Raw genomic sequence first — 20,214 nt, forward strand, 5'->3', positions numbered from 1 at the left:
TTCGTTTATTTAATTTCAATCCATTTATTTGCCATTTATCCATTTTAATAAAACTGCGGTGCTGCACGTTCTTTACAAATTGTTATAAAAGTATAAAAAGATTGATTATGATTATGTAACACGTAAGAAGCATTGGAACAAATTTATAATAAGCGTTATTTCTTACAGATACGCGACTCTTAAATACATGTTTGTAAAAACGATCATATTTTACTAACTGCTTTTAGACACACATTATTTTTTCAAATTACTGACTGCAGTAAGGCTCCTCATTGCAACCACGTTGGAGTATGACATCGATGATAACAAAATTATACAAATTTGTCACGTACGTTTAAAAAGAATTCACACAATTTGTCTGACATATCCAATATGATCGCACGAAAGAACCAAGAGTCTTAATAAAACAAACGTGCAGTCGTATGCACGCATTACGACTATACTGTAATGATTTATGACTGTAAGGTACATGAGAGGTAGCACGTTCGTAACATTCGTTACATTACAACAGTACAATATATCGATGAGCTTATACTTTCCGTATTATAGCACAATACATACGTCATTTACCGCACAACAGTAAGATATAATGCGAGGTGTACTGAACTCTTTGTATTTCGCAGTTCATAATTTACAAAGCAGAACATCAGACTGTGAACCAAGTACCATTCCATAAAATTACAGTAAGCGTTTATCTTACGACCAGGCACACTTTATCACATTCGTGGTGTAAATCCGATGCGCGTGCAAGACACAGACGTCGCATTCGTTATAATTTATAATACATTGACTAGAAGTACATACATTATCATTGAAAATATATGAATATCAAAACAATGACACACATCTCGTATGTCGTTCATTTATCTTGCTTTGTTGTTTTGGTCATTAAATGAACTCGTTAATACTTTACAGACATTACGTTGTTTACGGATTCTCGTAATTTCTACGATAATTCTCAGACGAGTTTCTTTAATTTAGGCATTCTCTTGGGACATTTTTCCACATGGATACTCCAGTGACGAGTTTGGCACCTCTCGTCGCAATAGAAGGCTGTCTCGCAGCCCAGGCACTTGAACATGGAACCGGTGAGGCCGCAATTAGAGCACTCCAAAATGTTCGCAGTCTCCGGAGTGCGATTTATCTTACCCAGATGTGGCGTTTCGCAGTTGCGACTCTCTTTCCGCGCGGGTTCTTTGGCGGTCAACGGGCTATTTGATGCCAAGATCGTAGTGGGCTTATACGCTGACGTGGACACCGAGGATGCTACCGTCGATTCTTGCGCGTTGTCGTCGAAGATCGCTGTCGACGACTGGGAATAAGCATCGTCTGCCTTTACGTAAGGTAATCTGTCCAATATTAAATTCTGCAGTTGACGGTAACCGCCGTTGTTCACGCGCGAGTCCACATTGACGACACCGACGGTGCTGACGGGTTGCACCTGCTCCTGCGGCAAATGCTCGCGATTTGTCACTCTATTCGCCGCCATCAGTTGCGAGGATTCGTTATCCATGACACCGCCGATGCCTCCGGATACCATTTCCGTATCGGTTCTTCCGTATGACGGTAACGTACCGCGCTGTCGACCGAAGGAAGCTGCCGCAACCACCGCAGCAGCTGCCGCCGCAGCAACGACATCCGGGATCATCCTGTTCCTGCCGTTGCTCGCGGGATAGCCGGCCAGGGAAGTGCGTGCCAAAGACTGCTGCGCGGAGGCGGTTAACGGTGGAGGTGGCGGTAACAGTAGGGGCGGTAGACAAGCCGGCGCGGTACTGTTTTGCGTGGCAGCCGTCGCCGTCCTCAAACGATCGTAATCTAAGCCGGCAGCAGCGGCGGCAGCCGCAGCGTGTTGATAGCCACTCGCTGATAACGTGCCCGAATACTTTAGGAGATCCGTGGTGAAATGACGAGACGCCGTGTTTTGCAGATGCGCAGGGTAACGCTTGTCGATATGCTGCATCTGGCGAAGCGAAGAGGCGTGTGAATCTTGTAAGGGACCTATTTGATAGCCGCTTATAGACGGTGCGGTAGCGTGTAGGCGAGAGTGATAGGGGTAATCGCCGTAGGGACATATCGCTGAGTGATAGCCAAAAGTTGCGCTACCATAAGGATCGATCTGCAACGGTAAACTAGCTGAATTATCAAATGACGAGATAACTGCATCTGTAGCGGATAAAATCCTTTATTCTCTAAACAACTGATAAATATAAAATAGATATCTATAGCAAATGCATTTCCTTTGCATATTGATTAATCTATGGATCCTCTTAATTTTTCTTACCGCATAATTAGATGGATAGAACTGGGTAACCGAGATAGGTGGACAGACGCCCGGTCTCACCGCCGGAGGCACGGCCGATGGTGCCGCTGCATATAATTGTTGCTGACGTTGCTGATGTTGCTGACGCTGCCACCTTTCCGTGTTCCATTGCGGTGCTACGTTGACTATGTTGTTTCGGCTTGCGTTACTCGCGGCACTCGAGCGGACATTTTGCGCCTCCACTCCTGGAATCTGTGCGCGGAAGAACAGTAGAAAATTTTCGTCAGTAGAGAATCGATATCAACGAAGAAAAACAATTGTCAGCGAAAATGTAACTTACGCGAGCGGCCTCCGCCGTTGATGCGGTTGGTAAGCTTATCCCAGATTGCAACTTGGATTTCGACTTGGTAGCCTGTTTCTTCGACATTCGCGCCACCCAATTGCCCAGCGTGGGAAATTGCTCCGTCATGATGCGGTTTCCATCGTTTCGCTGATTGGTAGTCTCCGGAAGGGCTTTGTTGCAGCTATTAGGCAGACTACGACATCGATTGCGTGAAAAAAAAACACTAGTTAATATATATTTACATAAATCAAATTTAGATTTATATAACACGTATGTTATACTTACACGATACAGTGTTGGTTTGAGCTGCTGACGGCAGACCTAGATTGAGTGAATCCCAGAGGCCGTGGTGGATCCAAGGCCGCGGATTGACTCATACTTGACGTCACCTAAAAAGACACAAAATACATTTTAACTATTGAAATCGGATTATAATTATTTTTTTGTAACTGCACAAGCTTTTAACAGCATAACATGATATAGAGAAATCAATTATTCACAGTTTTATTATTATATACAATAATTTGCAACGTTAACGAAAAAATATGAGGAAATCTAAATAATACGTGCACGTTTATCGATTTCAATATTTTACGACAATTTACTTATGCGCCGTACGACCATTATTAATCTTAAATAATTTTTTGCAGATTACCTTCTGCACGTCCCTCGAATTTTGTATGACGTCCGTGAAGACGACGTTTTCGCGTGCGACAGGCGGTGAGCCGTAATAATTCGACTGCAGTTGCAGGATGTTGGTTACATTGGCAGCAGGTACTTCTAGTCGTTCGACCATCGTTGACGCTTCCTGTGCAGCCGTAACTGTGCTCGTGACCAGCCTGTTCTTACCATTAATTCTTTCTTCTGAGTTGTAAGTCCCGTATTCCGTTGTTTTTCTAGTTTCCTCCACGATCGACGTGGATGGTTGAGCCTCGTTTGATTTCTGTTCGAGCTCTTGCTTCTCACAGGCGACTTGTTTGTTTGCAATGGTTTCCGAGACCTGTGTCACTTCATCGAGATATCCTTGAACGATGGGTCTTTCCTTCGTGTCTCTCACGTCCCTTCCATCTATGTCGACGTCCATCGTCGAACCTAGAAAACTGTCCGAAGGTATCGTCGGTGTCGTTTGTCGGTGACGTTCCTTGATATCGCCAAATGTTTTAGTGTCCTTCGGAATTTTCTCCTCGATTTCCGGCTGCTTCAGTTTCGACGAAGGTTCCTCTTCGCCCCACTCCACTGTACTGTTTCTCGGATCTTCGAACTCGGACGATGAAACTGCGGATATAACTGGTACCGTTATTACGTCGTCGCGTATTATCGTTTGATCCCTATCGTTCACTTTGACTTCTTTCTCGATCCGCGAGCTCAACGAGCTGTCGCCTTTGTGCCAGCTTTTAGTAACAGTCAGATTTTGCTTGAGACACTCGAGAGCAGTCGGCTGGATCGCTATGTAAACCCTGGGTAGTACCGGCGGACTGTCTCTCACTGCATCGGGCGATTTACTTTTCTCGTAGTCGATGGGAGAACGCGGCGACAATTTCGGCGGTTCCGGAGAAGGGGACGGGGAAACTCTACTTCTGGATATTCCATTTACCTTTGCAACATAAATATTAATTAATGGAAATGATATTATATAAAATAACCGACAAAATTTATTTTTTAGAACATCACGTTGCATCCAACGACCGTTTCGCGGATCTGCGGATTTAACGGTCTTCTCAGCGAGACGATAAGTTTATTTTATTTGAGAAGAAAAGGACTTTATACACGAAACACTACTTTACCCACGTCCTCATTCAAGTCCTGTCATTTTACTTACCTGTGTGACGTCACTGTCAACGGCTGTTTTCTCAATTGACGTATGCTCATCCAGCTCATTTTCATAGTCGAGATCGACGACGACATCGTCGGTGTCGGTCGTGGGCGGTATGGAGGCAGACAGTTTACACAGCAGCTTAGATATGTTCTCGATCTGTTTCTCGTAGCAGTTCATCATCTGCCGCAGCCGGGTGCTACGCTGCGGGCTCGTGTTGGCGGCGTTATTGCACACAGTCATCTCCCGCGAAAGCTCCAATGCTTTGCCTCGCAGTTCCCGCAGTTTCTGGCGCAACCGGTTGCGACGGTACTTGATCTTGTAGCCGTCGCTCTTCGGCGAGCACCGCCGGCTCTTATCCCACGCCGTGCCCGTCGACGATTCAAGTGCCTTCTCCGATGCCACGCTGTTCCAGAAAGCGGTAGCGTATCCGGACGGAGATTCCGGACGTGGCGTGGCGCCGGTGACAATGCGATAGTTGGACTCCGTCCCCTCGACGTTCACCTCGACTCTACGTTGATATTCGATAGCGCTCGCTGAGAATAAAAGCAAACAAGTAATAAATAATGATGTGAAGAAATCCATGTTTCCTGAATGCGCTGAGTGCAAATTATTTTTATTGAATTGGAACGAAAAATTTGCCAATTATTTCTTGGTAGAGAAAAATTAATTAAATAATCTAAATTAATATTGATAAATTTATTCATGTAACTCCTGGAAATGTTAATTAAATATTGAATATTTAAACAAATACCTTCGCGCACAACTTTCTTCAATCTTAAAGGCGGCACAACCTTGTTGCAGGCTTCCTTCTTTTCTGCCTCCGACTCCGTCGTCGACACTACGACCGGTGACGAGTATCTCTTGTCATCCCACAGCCTCACCATTACATGCTGCTGCAATTTTCTTTCGCCTTTGTCGGCCAACGTGCCGGAACAAGTTCTGGAGTACTCCTTCAAAATATTCTTGACGCGTTCGTCGCGTATGTGACCGGTATCGACTTGGTCGGATTTTCTCCGTTTCTTCACATCCTTGGTACGTTCTTTCTCATATTCTCTGTCCGGATCTTGGCCGTTTTTTCTTTTAACGCTGTTGATCTCTTTCGTGATCTGTAACGTATGAACCATCCTACAGTCGTATACGTAAAACGGATTATACACGACTATTAAAGCTGATGTTTAATTTTAATTTCCAATTTCAATCCACAGACCGTGCTTGCTTTCGATTAGTCAAATTTACGTGCAATCCGTGTAGCATAACGATAGAACAAATATAAAACCATAGCGACGGATAAATATTACTCGGTGAGATTTTCTAGTATATAGTAATTTTTTAACTCACGCAACGTTTGATTCGCATCGTATTCTTGAATCATTTTCATATAACGAAAAAGTCTCGCGTTTCGCGTTTGTTAAAAATATAGTACACTCGAAACAAACTATTTCTTTTTTGAAGGGGGAAAGAAAAGAACAAAAAATTGACTCTCAGGCCAGTTCGCTTCGCTACCTGCACGACATTACTCATGTCTGGAAGAATGTAGTCCGAGCGATCGCGGAGCTCGCTCGTAAGCATCATTCCTTCTCCGTTCCCATCCTGCTGCCCGAAAGGGACGTCGTTCAGTTCGTTTGTCAACGAACCGCTCGGAGATTGCAACTCTGCTACGTCCATCAGGCTTACAGATTTCGACAGCTTGAGGATCGGCGAGCGTGTCTTCCGCAACGTTACTATCGATGCCGCCGACCTCGTCGGTATCGGCGGCGCTGGTCGGATCGGTAGGGAGCGATTAGGCTGCACAGGGATCACGCAAGGACCACGATCCCTCAAGGCGGTCGCCAGGCTATTGCCCGTGCTACCGCGTTGCAATCTGCTGGAACTGTCTGCTATCATGATGCGAGGTTCTGGAATAGAACGGAATTCATAGTTGGATATCATCGACACGACAGAGAGGACGCACGACCTCTCGACCTACCCCAAAATCGTTCGGGTCACAAATTCTCAAAATTTCATCACTTGATATTAATTAAAATATCTCGTTACATCGATTTTTTTTTAAGCATCGTTCGACATCTTTCTTAAAAATAGCTTTTCTCGATTTTAATTCTAATTTTACTTTCAGAAAAGGCACGTGTTTTAATGATATTAATGACATTCAGCACGTCATCTTCTTGGAGGCTATTTCTGAGTAAACAGAAGCCTTTTATAAGCATGATGAACACAACGTTTCGAAAGGCTATTGGCTATTTAATCGAGGTGACAAATGCAACGTAATGCGGATGATATTTTAATCTATTTTTATCAATTTAGTTTATAGCGCGCATCAAAATTTTTAATTCCCCTGATTTATGCGTTTTAACAAATCCAGTCAATTTTTATCGTAAATTTTTTATAGTAGGATATTTTTTCAGATTCCGTATTCCTTGAAGACGTTCTTCTTATTTACGTTCCTCGCACGGAACCAAATGTTAAAAGGCATTGAAGAACGGGAGAAGATTGGACACTAGAGTTTACGACATACTACTACGTGATTTTTCTGAGAGTGATTATATACATTTTGTGCGATGTCGTAGTGTGCACATGTGTGATCGCCAATATATTATTTAATATATTGAATATATATCCGAGACATATCGAGGCTAAAGATCAACGACGTTACTTGGGTAGGATACGTTCTCACCCGACATTTCCGAGCTTTCTTCGGCGTTACTGAATCGTTTCAAGATCGTCTGCTTCCAGGTAGCTTGCTTAGACTCCTCGTTGGTCAGATCCACGAGAACTGGAGCTTCCCGGTGCTCTATCGTGACGATCGCGCTGGATGTGGAGGCCGTCTCTACGTCGCCGACGTCACCCTCGTAATAATCCAGATGTTCCGCTAGTTCTTCGTCCTGCCCGCTCATTAAGCCCCCTTTGGCTTTACGTATCTTTGCGGCAGCGGAGGCGGCTCTATCCTGCTGCAGCAGCTGACATTCCACGCAATCCTTGCACGTGGCACACACCTCGTCCTCTTCGAGTTCCGTCGAACTGGAAATCCGTGGACAGGCCGTCCTTTCTTCGTTGCTGCCGTCGCTATTCTCGCAGAATAGCTCAACGATATCGCAGGCGATGACGTTGGTGTCGTTCGCACCGATAACCGTGGAACACCCATCGAATCGGGATAAGCTCTTCCCGGTATCATTAGACTCGCCGTGCGGCTTTTTACTACGGGATGATATCGTGACCCTGGGCCACGGGGTTCTAGCGCGAGGTGCAAGCGACTGATTGGATTTATCCTCCGACGAGAGCTTCCTCTTCCGCGGCTTTAGCGCCACGGCCAAATGCTGATCGTGCGACCGCATTTTTCTTACGCGTTACACAAGTTATAATCGAGTGACACGAGACTCGAGGATTTTTCCGAAAGTTTGGTAAGTGGCACGCCGGAACATCTCGTGTTCCAGTCGCATTTAGAATTATTCAGATGAACGGCATCCTCCTCCCTTGCATTCGCGCGACACGCGTGTTGCAGTAATAATTACGGTTGAAAGGGGGAGGAGGAGGGGAGGGGAGAGTTGATAGAAGGGCAATTAAGTATTAAACAGCCAACGGTATACTTTTGTTTTGGTCGATAAAGTTGAACAAAGTCTCGTGATGCAAATAATACATGGGGGGGGGGGGGAGGGAGACGGGAGCGAAGAGACGCTCGCGCTCGCGAAAGGGAAGGTAATAATTGCGCGAAGCTTCGTGCGCTACATGTCAACCGTTCTGCATGGTGTTTTTTTTTTTTCTTTTTTTTTTCGTCAGAAGTCTTCTATCGATTCTTATCGATTTTTCCTCATACGCACTGTGCATCGAGTGTCTTTCGCTTTACATTTACAGCAACAGCACACACGAAAAAGGGAGAAATTACGTTTCGCACGCGATGCACGCCCCTCTTGCTCCACCTTCTTGCTCTCTTGTTGGACGCACACACGCATTTGTCTTTTTTTTCCTCGCACGGAAATTCACGGTTGCGCCGAAGAAGCGAACCCCCTCGTGGCAATCGAAAATCGAAAAAAAAGTCTGTACTAAAAACTTGGTTCGTTGCAACGTTGCATGTGAGTCAGATGTAATTACCGTAGGGTCAACTTAACATTACAACTGCGAATATAATTGTTGAATAATGCGATAATCAACGTTTAGGCAAAATTACTGGCAACGAGCATGGAAATAGAAACGAGCTCATAGTTTAGATTACGAAATTGCCGGTATTTCGTAATCTAATTCGTGAAACCTTCAATCTATTTTTACACTTAATTAGTTACACTATAGTGACATAGTTACAAAGGAATTTACAACGGTAAATTATTTTTTTTATTTTCTTAGATGAAATAACCAAAAATAAAAATATTAGGAATATATTTTTATAATTCTCACTACTTGTGTACTTGTGTATAAAGTTGCACTTTTATCAATTAATTACATTTATTAAATAACTGTTAAATTTTATGACCTATATATATATATCTCTCTATATATATATCTATATATGACGTATATTATAATATATTTTAAAGGATTTTACTTTCTTTCTGAAATGATATTTAAGCAATAAGACGCTCCTCTGCATTATGCTCGTTTGTACCTGTTTTTTATTTTTATACGTTATCTTTTCCAGGTAAAAAATATGACGGAATTTGTTAGAGATTATAAGGAATTATAAAAGGAAATATTTAACCGTTAAAAGACTTCGTTCCCATTCATCGGGGTCACGTCCTCAATCTTGATAACGAAAGAAGCACACAGATGCAAATTACCTTTGCAAATTATCTTCGGCGTCGTTAAACGAATACGATAAATAATGGTGCAGAGTTGTGACATCGAAACGATGACATGGTGAATATCCATATAGATGAGACATCACACACTTAATTTACCGTTACCAAGATATTATGTTTCGATATATAATTTTCATATTATATCGAAAGATATATAAGACCGAAGAAGACGTACTTGTCTGCTTGATGCACAGCAACGAAGCTTACGAACGCAGACTTACTTCTCATTGTCACTTTCTATCGTTGCTTTCCGTCGTTAGCATCCGCGAGATAATGTATACTCCACACCGAATCTTACATCACCGTATCACTGCAGTATAGGAATCACGTGTCGGCCACCCACTCAACTCGGAGACGCCACTTGATGCCGCAATAAGGTAAAAAACCTCACACCTTACTTTTCTCTTTCTCCTCTTCTTTCCTCTTTTCTTTTACAAACATCTGTCCTCTCTGAGTCATAATACCGCACCTTTTGCCTCTTTTATCTCCCTTTCTTTTTCTATTCCAGTTTTCACAGAAACTCGCACAAATCCTCACAGTTGATGGTACCTCGCATTGTCTGAACTCTTTCCGAAACTTTTACAGCGTTATCGTCCTGGATAGCGGAACCCTTGGACGTTTTATTCAATGTCCCGGCGGGACCGCCGAACATCATTCTACGCGGAGACGACGTCGGTCACGGTATCCCTCCTCCACGTGTGTCACAGAGCTGTAATGTAGACTGTCAACTGTCATGCGAAGGAGCGAGCCGGCCGGGCCGGCGAAGCCATAGAGCAATATATTTTTCCCCCCTCTTATCTATTTAACACCACACGCGTGACGGCTGGCTCTCTTTCGGGAGCCCTTCGACGCGACAGGCGTATTTCAATTGGCCGGTCAGGACGCGCATCCTCCGGCGCAGGCGGAAGGACGATCGGAGAAGGGACACGCGAGTCGATCATGTTGATGTCTCCACACAACCACTTTTTTTTCCTCGACTCCATCGCGCGCCTACGCGGCGCTACATTCCCGCTCATTTCAGAGAAAGAATTCTCTGAAAATCGTTCAAGCCAGCAGAGTTAGGAATTTAGGAATCCTCGAAACTCCAAGAGGTTCCCAATGGATTCCTAAGGAGGTGCCAAGGGGGTCCCACGTTCGAAGGGAGAGATCTTTTTTATGTCTCTGCGAAAAGCATCGCGCGATACTCGATACTTGAGAAACGCCTCGATTGTAAAACGTATTTGGTCCCATTACAAGCAACAGAGCTGCTAATGCTTCACTTATCTGCAGTTTTATGCGGTTGTACGGTCGTTCAAGGATTAACGATAAGTACGTGATGATAAAAACGCAGCTAGTATCGCCGTAAAACTTGGCGCGCATTTTCGTCTCCGTCTTGATTTATATTTTGTCTATTTATGTTAAATATCGACATGAATATAATTTTATAATCTTTTATCGTAAACTGATTTAAGTAGATTCTGGTCATTAATCTGTTTTAAACGAAATGGTATCAACGTCGAGAAAACTATCATTTTTATATCCAACTAACAATAAGAACCAGCGCGGTAAATGATGCGCGAAAGTTTTATTTATATTTTTATTTTACATATTTTACAACCTTTGACTGCGTGCCGATTAGATTTGTCAGACTTGAAACACAGCTCCGGTTGGAGTAGTAAAATCCCCCCTCCCCCCCATACACCTAATTAAATCGAATCGAATTAATTAGGTGTAGGGGGGGGGGGGATTTTACTACTCCAACCGGAGCTGTGTTTCAAGTCTGACAAATCTAATCGGCACGCAGTCAAAGGTTGTAAAATATGTAAAATAAAAATATAAATGAAACTTTCGCGCATCATTTACCGCGCTGGTTCTTATATAGTTGGCCCGTTTTCTATATTCGTACGGATTTCCATTAGAAACTATACTTGGAATTTTTATATCTATTTTTACAGGACTTTGGCTAGATTGACGAGTCTCGCAAGCGCACATAAAACTCGTTCGTAACAACGGCATTCCGAGTTGGAAAAGACTCGTTCCGACGTCGTCGTTAAAGCAAAAGATGAAGTAAAATATAATTTCCACGGCCTTTCCCAAGTCGCGGCCGGCGCGGGGAACTTTTGAGCTCCTCGTCAATACGAGGGGATGAATGCTTCATGCACCCCACGCGAATAATGTTAGCGTGACGCGTATAACCAGGCAGCAGAACCCTTTCGCAGAGAGAAAAGAGGCTCTTTCATAATTTACCGGTCCACTTACAGGTATCTTCTTTGTAGTTCTGCGTTATATAAGTCCGCTTAGTTAGTGTATGTACGTAGTGCAACCTTGTACTATCCCACTCCGAGAGAGTATCTAGCGTTTCTTTGAGTGGTACTTTCTAACGCGCGTAATATAGTTCCCGAAGAGAGGAAAGGAGGATCCCGTCTTCGATCGCACGCTCGTCTCGAAGGATTGCTTACGAGAATATCCGCGCGGCGGTATTATGTCACGGTGCTCCGTATTGATATCGGGCTCATCCGTTCTCGACTCGGGATAGAGAGAGAGAGAGAGAGATGTAAGCGTCGAATTAATTAGGCTCGGAACGGACGTCGAAATTCTCGTGCCACGTTTAACTTTAATTAACCAGTAATGGTCAATGAGCGGCGATAACGAAAAGCAGTCGTTTTCTTTTGTTGTGACAACGACATTGTACATGTGCGGCGATGTGGCTGATGAATGCTATGTCTATAGATAGATCTTTACAGCGAACGTGTGCCTTTGCTTCGTCGGCGATATCTACGTCCGGGTATATAAGGGTCATCGACATATCCTCCTTTGCGAATATCGACGAAATCCGGACAAGATCGGCCGGCTCGCAAAGAAATCGTCAGCTCGCGCGCTCTCTTCCTGGAAACCCTACCGGTGACGATCTATCTATGCTTATAAACGTATATATACGCTTATAGAAGCGAGTTATCGATTGAAAAGTTTCGTGAGCCCGATAAACCGCGCGATTTCGCGTTGATATCCTTCAAATTCTTGCGAGCGAGCGCAAGTGTTGAGCAGCGAAACAGTAAAGAACGGGATGAAGGTGAGCAGTGTATATTTGCATAATTTGAATTATATTGATCCGTTTAGGTGTACGTGCTCCTTTGTTAAACAGGTAGAAAAATTAAGCGCACGCTTGGAGAAGGTCATTTAACAGATAATCGTTCGTCGAGAACCGAGAATACTTTAATAGGAAAATTATCGAGAAAATTGATTTCCACCTCAAGGCTATCTGGATTACATAAAGCTGCACATGGTAATATTATTCGATTATACATTCTAAATGAAAAAGAGCACTCACTTGATAGGCGAAGCTCCAGAACAATCTGCGACTTTGCTTATCATATCATTCCTCGATGACGATGATGATCAGGCTGTCATCCTCCGAACTCATGGTATATATCTTACTGGGAGATGTGCACAACTGGAATCACGAACTTGCGATCCCATCCAGACATCATTAGCTAATCCGGATGTTGACTTGCGCTTATCTGCGGGACCACACATCAAAAACGTCGCCTCCAGATTGAGAGCGGACGCGTCGGATTCTCTATAATCACTCAAGTACTTTTCCAGTCACTCAAAACTAGATTTAATATTTATAAGTTAAAGCGACAAGGTTCGATATTTAATTTTTATTAATCTCCCGTCTTCGTTTCAGCGTGTTAACTTTTTCAAACGAGACAACGTTCCCATCTATAGATCGGCAGACACAGGAGATTTACGTTATCGATAATCCATCACTTTGAGCTGTCCCGTGTGTATGATCTGCCGTGTGTAATTTCGTGTCTACGACGACGCGACGTCGATGTATCGCACGCGGCGCGACGCGACAGACCAATGCGCCGGAGCGAGCCGGTGTGGGCCGGTGTGCGGCACGCGAGTGTGATCGCCGCGGCGAGGTACAACATAGCTGCGCCACGTGGTACACCGAGGTCGTTACCGTGGGGGGCTGTCGTCGTTAGGACTCCCTCGGATCAGCGACGACGACTTGCGCCCGACGCCCGTGAATCCTCTATTTCGTGGCTACTCCGCGGACCCGTACGCTTGATTATGACGTGATCTGCAAGGTGGACGCAGAAATTATTTATCGAATAGTACATTCATAATGTCAAAAGCAAATAAATGTCGTATATATGCAGTAAATGAGCTGAAATATTATGAACAATCGCGAAGGAGGTAAATCAAAATAAAGGTTGCTTCGAAATTAACATGATAAAGTAAATCTTTTTCGATTATAGGTACGTGTCAATAAATTTGTCTTAATGATTATTATCAAAAAGATGCTACATCCCATTGAAATAATAAAAGCGACCTTGATATTTTGCATATATATATATATATATATATATATATATATATATATATACATCTTCTTTAATTATTTTAATTGTTTTGAATTATTTCATTAAATATAACACGTATCTTTCTTATTATTATGCCAACAGTCACTTTTGAAATTATCGTTGACGGTCATTCAAGTTTAAAAAAGTATAAATATATTATTAATTTTCCAATTTTCAAAGTTATATCTCTCAAAGACGAGGCCTCGTACCATGAGTTTTGACCCATTCTGTATAAATAGGACACGTATAACGAGTACCTTGAATCCAAATGTAATGCTACTTGATATCATAGTCGATATAGTGTGCTTGAACACGCGATTTCTATATCTCATGCTTCTTTCACAGGGATCGAAGAACACGTAATCCGTTATCACAAGCATAAAGATGCGCAAAATCTGATTTTTTTTTTTTTTCCGAATTAGATCGACGATTCTTCCTCCCTTCTCTCGAGGATTTAAACTTGGAGCTAAATTTAACTCATGGGCACGTAAAGCACGTCCCTATACACACGGCGATCGATTGTCTTTTGTCTCGAATTGCTGTTCCAAGACTCTTAGCCATTTGCACAAAACTTCTATCCTTCGCTATTGATCGGATAATTATTACAAAGTTGCTACGCCATTTCCTAGTTGATAGACTTGAGCTATTCTACAATGTATATTTCCGCTTGTGCGATACGACATGCGGAGAAGAAGAAAGAAGAATAAAAAGAAAAAGAGGTATAATAAGAAGATGATGACGAAGAGTAAAAAAAAACGCGATGACTCATGTTGATGAGAAATAAATTACACGCGAAAAGAGAGTAGAGTATATAGCTCGAGTCTACGCTATCTTGAATATGAATTACGTTCTCATGGCAACTGATGACGGGGAAGGTCATGTGCAGGGGTGAGGGTGAGACCGTGTACGCGAGGGCGACGGCGCGGCGAGGTTGCAACGTTGAATATACTGTGTGATGCGACAATTTTTAATACGTATAAACATTTAAATATTTACCCCGCAGGCCACGTCGGAAATACGTGGACAGACGTGAATATCACGTACGCAGGGTACACGTCGTCGCTTCTAGCTTCCGGTAGCGATTGTTGATCGATCGCTTGCATTGGGGGAAAAAAAAACAGACGCGTTTCAGATAGCGTGAAACACGTCTTTATCTGCCTTATCTGACTGCCGATCCCGTGTATTCGTCGTGGCCTCCGCTTTAATTTCGCTCACGCGATAGGCGCGTACGCATATACGTATCGATAAGTGTAATTTCACGTGTATTACTCGCGAAGAAAAAAAAGAGGGAGAGGTTCCCCTTTTTTTTCTCTTTTGCCTCCCTCGCCTTCTCTCTTTCACGCAACCATTCTTATTTCATAAGCTAGGACAACGGTACGCTATACATATATACTATATGCACCTTTTCATTATGCAATTTATATGTATTATATGTATTCGCGATCGCGAGGGAGAGAATACATATAACGTGTAATGTTTATGTATTCCGAATGGACGGCAAATTCTATCGATTCCTATCGCTAACAGACCCCGACTGTACGGATGATATATTCGAATATTCGTGCTTTCTTCGAGGCCAACGCAACGGTCCTCATCTACGAGATTATTGCCCGTTATCGCCATATCCGTTCGCGGTAAGCGTGAAACGCGAGCCCGGTAACACGATCGACCACCTGTATCCCCGTGCATAATTCCTCCTATCGAACAAACAAAGGAATGGTTAGATGGTTACTCGTTGGCAAACAGTTAACGACGTTCGCTCGGCACGGTCTCGCCCCGCGTTCCTATCAGGTTACTCCGGACCTTTTCTCACCTTTCGCCGTCCGCGGTGTCAAGGTGCCGATCGGCACGATTCCAGACTATTCCAGAGGGAGATGACAACGCGGCGAACCGATGAAAGAGCGTGATTCTGCATACAAGATCCTGCGGTTCAGGTGACGTTTTCCCTCCCCCGAGAAGACGCGGTATTCCGGTAATCCCGGCACGTACATATACACGTCATGTCGACCAAGACCAAGACCGTGGTGCGGAAGACGAGATCCAGCAACTTGGAGTACCGCGGCGACTCCAGATTTCCATCAGGCTCGGCGTGCGACCGTACGCTCGGAGACAGGCCGCGTCATCTGAAGAGGAGTAGCGCGTACGAAGGAAAAGAGGTAAACGCAGTTTACACCCTGTTTCTGAGGAAAAGCGGGATGTGTCTCCATTTAAATTCATCTGTAAGTTAAAAATAATTGTATAAAATGTTGTTGATGGTAGGTCGGCAGGATAAGGGATAAAAGCGGCACGAGGAAATATCTGATTCCCTCGAAGGAGCCTATGGTCTATCCGAAGATAATGACGAGGAAGGAGTATGAGGACCTGAAAGAACGCAGCCGCGTAATCACAAAGGAAGAGAGACAAACGACTGCGGAGGCCGCGGCGAAGGAGAGGGAGAGACTGACGAAGGAAAGCGCGGCACGGAAAGAGGCAATCCGCATGATGGACATGAAGAAGAGTCGCGAGAAGGATCCGAGAACGAGGGAGATCGAGGAGGAGGCAAGAAGGAGGACAATGCACATCCTCGAGCGGGCGTACAACATGCGTCTGGAGCAGGAGGAAGAGATACAGAAGTGCACGCGGCTCATCCTTGAGACCAAATGCCGAGCTATTCGCGACGCCCAAGTAAACCTGCACTGACATTGCAACGGAATTCCGCATATATGACGTAACGTCTATATAATGCCCAATTTTCGTGTACATGTACATTTAGCTATTCATTTGCAGATCGCGGAAAAAAAGCTGATGGAACAGGAGCTTCTCGAGGAGGAGAAACGGCTGCACGACATGATGGAAGACGAGAGGAGATGGGCGATCAAGGAAGAGTCGCGAAAGGAACAGGAGGAGGCGGCCAAGAGGCTGCGATTCGCCAAGATCCTGAAGGAGCAGATCGTGGAAAACGAGGAGCAGCGGGTACTCGAGTTTGAGAAGAAGCAGGAGGAAAGCCGGCTCATCAATTTAAATAATATCGCGTGGCAGCAAGATGAGATGGAGAAGCTGCGCAACAAAGAGGCTGAAAATGCTAAAGTGCGGCAGGAACTTGCGGAAGGAAACGAACAACTGAAACATTTCAAGGCTATGGAACAAGAGGAAAACAAAATTATAGATATAAGGTGTGTTTTATCAAAAATCATTTCAAATCATTTATTAGTTTTTAAACGTACCTGCTTGGAACTATCTCGACCTTGGTATCTTGACTTGGAAAAAATATAATTTTTATTAAATTTAACTTTTCAGGATACAAAACTATCATCGAATGAAAGAAGAGAGAGAGGCCAAAAAGATGGAAGAGCAGAAATTAGAGAGATTGAGAAAAGAACGAGAAAAAACCAGAGTAGCGATGCGAACGGTGCAGACGCACGAGCTTCAGGTATTGAATATCGAACTTGATTGATTCGCTACGTAAGTGTATCTAGAAGTACGCTAGAAGTTACGCTAGACAGCAATATACCATACAAGGAATGGAATTTTACCAACAATAAGTACGTCGCAAGATCATGAATTTTTCCGCTAATGAAAACGCAATAATTTACGCAATACATCATGTCGCGTTGCGCGTATCGTTCCATTTACTTCTATAATTACCTACATACGTCCTTGCGTGTCTCAACTACCTGTTGTCGAGGGTCAATGAATCCACGAGCGCCACGTCAGGTCTCGCTATCTACAATATGTGTTCTTCTTTCGAAATTGCGCTTCGCGTTTTTTTTTTATCGTATTTTTTTCTTATTGCGTGGTTATTTGTGGCACTTGATAAAGTATTAAGTGCCATATGCTATATGTTATTGCACTGTAATGAATTCTTTTCGCAATTAAAACAATTACTGTACGTTGAACGTTATAAACTATATTTCTGTTGATTCTAATACGGCCTATTTTTAAAATGTCGTTATTATGTCATACGTTATTGATGTTTTAAAGAAACATTTAATTAAAGGATTATAAGTTACTATAGTTTTAACTGTAAGCAACGTGCGACAATAAATTTACAGGCGCAAATTGATGAAATCAATGCGGCTCGGGTTCAGGAAGAGGTAGAACGGGAATGGAGACGAAAAGAGAAGGAAGAAGCTTTAAAGAAACTGGAGGCTCAAAAGATTCTTCAGAGACAAAGGGAGGAACAAATAAACAATAAGCGAATAATGCAAGCCATCGAGATCGAGCGAGAGAGGCGGGAATTCGAGAGGCGTGCACGTGTGCAAAAAGCAGCTTTTTGTAGAGAAAAGAAGGAACTCGGACAAAAGCAACAGCAGGCTCAAATTCATCGCAGTGAAATATTAAAGCAGGTTTGTATCATTAGTCTTCACCTGAAACAATGTTAATGCATTAGTATGCACAATTTTATATATATATATATATATATATATATATTAGAGAGGGATATATTATTCTGTCCTCAATTATAAATATATTCTTTTATATAGTTATATATATGTATATAATATTGTAGATTATGTACATTATTACAATATATATGTGTCTTATTGTACATTATATGTATTATTCTATTTCGCTTGGATAGGTAAATGAAAAGGAACGAGAGCGCATTGCTGAGCGGCAAAAAATGTTTGAAGAAGGCTTGGCAATACGTGCTGAAACTGCGATACGTAAGAAGAAATTACAAGATGCAATGGAACGAAAGTACCAAGAAATGAGAGAGAACAAAGTCCCTGATATTTATATTAACGAAGTGAAACGGATGATCGAAACTATTCAATGAGTTATTTGATCAGACTGCGTGTGAAAAAGAAAATTAAGAGAAATAAAAAAGTATAATATACATATATACATATATAATTTTTTTACATAGATGTAACAAGTTTATAGAAAATTGTCTAGTTTTACAGTCTTTTAAGTCTCTGCGACACATCACTTCCATATCATTAGAACGTTTGCATCGCGCTCGATGAGATCTTCAATTTGCGCGGCGGACTGGCCCGTGTTACAGCATATTTCATCGAGGCTGTACGTGCCTTTGAAATACTTGTAAACTGGATTATTTTTTGCTTCTTCGCTGCAAGATGCACCAGGAAGAAGTACAGGATACTATAAGAAAAGAATCAATTAATATACCGCTATACACGCAGTGCAGCTTATAATGCAACGCCCGAAAGCTACTCACATTGTACACCCTTCTAATAAGCCCCTCGATCAAACCAAATTGTACCAGCCTTCTCTCATTTATTCTTAGGTTCTGTGGATTGAGACGTTGGCACAAGTCTTTCATACTGACGCCGTAAGTCATACTCGAATACATACGGTATATATCTCTAAAAAACGCCGGTTGTCTAGCTATAAAGAAACAAAAAACCATCAATAAATTTAATCGTGGTGTTAAACGTAATAATCATTACGTTCGAGAAACGATCATTTACCTAACTTGGAAGCGTACGCTATACACCTTTCCTGTAATTTTAGGTCGTCCGGCAATTTTCTTAATTTCGGAGTTACGGCATAGACGTTACTATATTGAAATATTGGGATCAAAGTTACAACCCCATAATATCTGCAAACATGTCTCTTATATAATACAATCGATTAAGGGAATGGTATCTCTCGTAGAAATATCTCGTACACAAGATTTTGCACGCAGCTTTTGACCAAATTATTCTCCACGTCGGCCTCAGCCGCTATGCGCGCCACATGATTAAAACCATCGATGTAAGGTAACAGTTGTTGCGTAGTCAAATCCCATTGATCGCACTGAAATGACTCTCTGTCTTCCAAAAATATTGGTACCTGATGATCGAGAACTGGCTTTGGCTCAGGCGCTAATCTCACAACTTTCAAATGTGATGTCATTGTTCCCTCTAACAAGATATTACATGTAACATATCACGAGATAAGACATTTTAAATATTATATATATCTATGAAACCTACCAGTCAATGTACACATTTTGTGCATATTCAAATCCTGCATGACTTGAGCGAGCATCTCCGCCAGTCTGGTCTTGTCATCCGAGGCAGATAGAAAGCAATTTTCTATTTCCAAAGCCATCTGATAATCACGTGAAAATTAGTACATATAAATCGCTATACTTGCAAAATATTAAAAATTTACCAAGAAATCCGACATCTTCTTGACCACTGGCTCATAATGGACAGTACGAGCATTCGCATCACAGACGAAACACAAGTTGAAATAAAACGCATTTCTTGCGTATTTCTTATCGTCAATCTTCACGGGGAAGCCCAAAATCTTATAGTCCTTTAACGTGCTGGAGGAAAAGAAAATTCTTAAGACGAAACATAGGAGAATCGACCAGTTAACTTTCGCAGCTTCAAGTACCTTGACTTACATTGTAATGGTACTTCTTTGTAATTGCGCCTTTGGTATGATGTAAACACTGACATTGTCGAATATGTCCTTAGATATGTAATTGTCAGGCACCTGTAAAATAACGCAACTACCGTAAGTCACAAATGAAATGTTTACGCACTCGCACTTGACGCACGCTACCCTAACCTGGCATGTAATTTTGGGTCCCGCTATATGGTGAAATTCGGCAAAAAATATGCATCGAATCGGATCCTCTTGTTCCTTGTCCCCGACACTTTCCAACGAAACGGATGCCATTGTGTGTCTCTCTGTCTTTTTACCGAGATTGTCGTGCGTCC

General features: G+C 42.8%; 3 protein-coding genes and 1 long non-coding RNA gene across 5 annotated transcripts; 2 read left to right on the forward strand and 2 right to left on the reverse strand.

The window, feature by feature from the left end:
* Window positions 1-27: 27 nt before the first annotated feature.
* Window positions 28-15,510, reverse strand: LOC139824682 (uncharacterized). Of its 2 annotated transcripts, XM_071797289.1 has the most exons (10): window positions 15,369-15,510; window positions 12,511-13,272; window positions 5,923-6,314; window positions 5,171-5,525; window positions 4,423-4,952; window positions 3,259-4,197; window positions 2,889-2,992; window positions 2,601-2,796; window positions 2,282-2,512; window positions 28-2,116 (listed from the first exon to the last, which is right to left on the reverse strand). In XM_071797289.1, the coding sequence occupies exons 3-10, from the start codon at window positions 6,301-6,303 to the stop codon at window positions 959-961; spliced, it is 3,894 nt and encodes a 1,297-aa protein (XP_071653390.1). In that variant the 5' UTR covers window positions 6,304-6,314; window positions 12,511-13,272; window positions 15,369-15,510; the 3' UTR covers window positions 28-958. The 2 variants fall into 2 exon arrangements, with proteins under 2 accessions (XP_071653390.1, XP_071653335.1); XM_071797234.1 differs by lacking the exons at window positions 12,511-13,272; window positions 15,369-15,510 and adding an exon at window positions 7,091-7,748.
* LOC139825376 (uncharacterized) lies at window positions 7,686-12,254 on the forward strand. The gene is made up of 6 exons (XR_011735520.1): window positions 7,686-7,814; window positions 9,044-9,261; window positions 9,354-9,580; window positions 9,789-10,511; window positions 11,138-11,443; window positions 11,927-12,254. It is a non-coding gene; the product is annotated as an uncharacterized lncRNA (long non-coding RNA).
* Window positions 15,511-15,555: 45 nt separating the features above from the next.
* LOC139825208 (cilia- and flagella-associated protein 45) lies at window positions 15,556-18,378 on the forward strand. Its single transcript, XM_071797755.1, has 6 exons — window positions 15,556-15,711; window positions 15,815-16,219; window positions 16,322-16,707; window positions 16,832-16,964; window positions 17,587-17,880; window positions 18,117-18,378. The coding sequence occupies exons 1-6, from the start codon at window positions 15,556-15,558 to the stop codon at window positions 18,312-18,314; spliced, it is 1,572 nt and encodes a 523-aa protein (XP_071653856.1). The 3' UTR covers window positions 18,315-18,378.
* Nprl2 (Nitrogen permease regulator-like 2) lies at window positions 18,373-20,196 on the reverse strand. The gene is made up of 8 exons (XM_071797841.1): window positions 20,063-20,196; window positions 19,896-19,987; window positions 19,658-19,814; window positions 19,477-19,594; window positions 19,170-19,404; window positions 18,970-19,100; window positions 18,717-18,886; window positions 18,373-18,640 (listed from the first exon to the last, which is right to left on the reverse strand). The coding sequence occupies exons 1-8, from the start codon at window positions 20,171-20,173 to the stop codon at window positions 18,464-18,466; spliced, it is 1,191 nt and encodes a 396-aa protein (XP_071653942.1). The 5' UTR covers window positions 20,174-20,196; the 3' UTR covers window positions 18,373-18,463.
* Window positions 20,197-20,214: the final 18 nt, after the last annotated feature.

This window comes from Temnothorax longispinosus, chromosome 1 (genome assembly GCF_030848805.1).
Source record: "Temnothorax longispinosus isolate EJ_2023e chromosome 1, Tlon_JGU_v1, whole genome shotgun sequence".
Taxonomy (NCBI): Eukaryota; Metazoa; Arthropoda; class Insecta; order Hymenoptera; family Formicidae; genus Temnothorax; species Temnothorax longispinosus.

Excerpts from the sequence above, each read along its gene's own strand:
- LOC139824682 (XM_071797234.1), bottom strand. The coding sequence starts at position 7,748 with ATGCGGTCGCACGATCAGCATTTGGCCGTGGCGCTAAAGCCGCGGAAG. Across the intron at positions 5,526-5,922 it reads ACATGAGTAATGTCGTGCAG|ATCACGAAAGAGATCAACAG; the intron begins GTAGCGAAGCGA and ends CATACGTTACAG. Across the intron at positions 2,797-2,888 it reads TCAAACCAACACTGTATCGT|TCTGCCTAATAGCTGCAACA; the intron begins GTAAGTATAACA and ends TCGATGTCGTAG.
- LOC139825208 (XM_071797755.1), top strand. The coding sequence starts at position 15,556 with ATGTCGACCAAGACCAAGACCGTGGTGCGGAAGACGAGATCCAGCAAC. Across the intron at positions 15,712-15,814 it reads GCGCGTACGAAGGAAAAGAG|GTCGGCAGGATAAGGGATAA; the intron begins GTAAACGCAGTT and ends TGTTGATGGTAG. Across the intron at positions 16,965-17,586 it reads TGCAGACGCACGAGCTTCAG|GCGCAAATTGATGAAATCAA; the intron begins GTATTGAATATC and ends ATAAATTTACAG.
- Nprl2 (XM_071797841.1), bottom strand. The coding sequence starts at position 20,173 with ATGGCATCCGTTTCGTTGGAAAGTGTCGGGGACAAGGAACAAGAGGAT. Across the intron at positions 19,595-19,657 it reads AGAAGATGTCGGATTTCTTG|ATGGCTTTGGAAATAGAAAA; the intron begins GTAAATTTTTAA and ends CGTGATTATCAG. Across the intron at positions 19,101-19,169 it reads AGCTGCGTGCAAAATCTTGT|ATATTATGGGGTTGTAACTT; the intron begins GTACGAGATATT and ends ACATGTTTGCAG.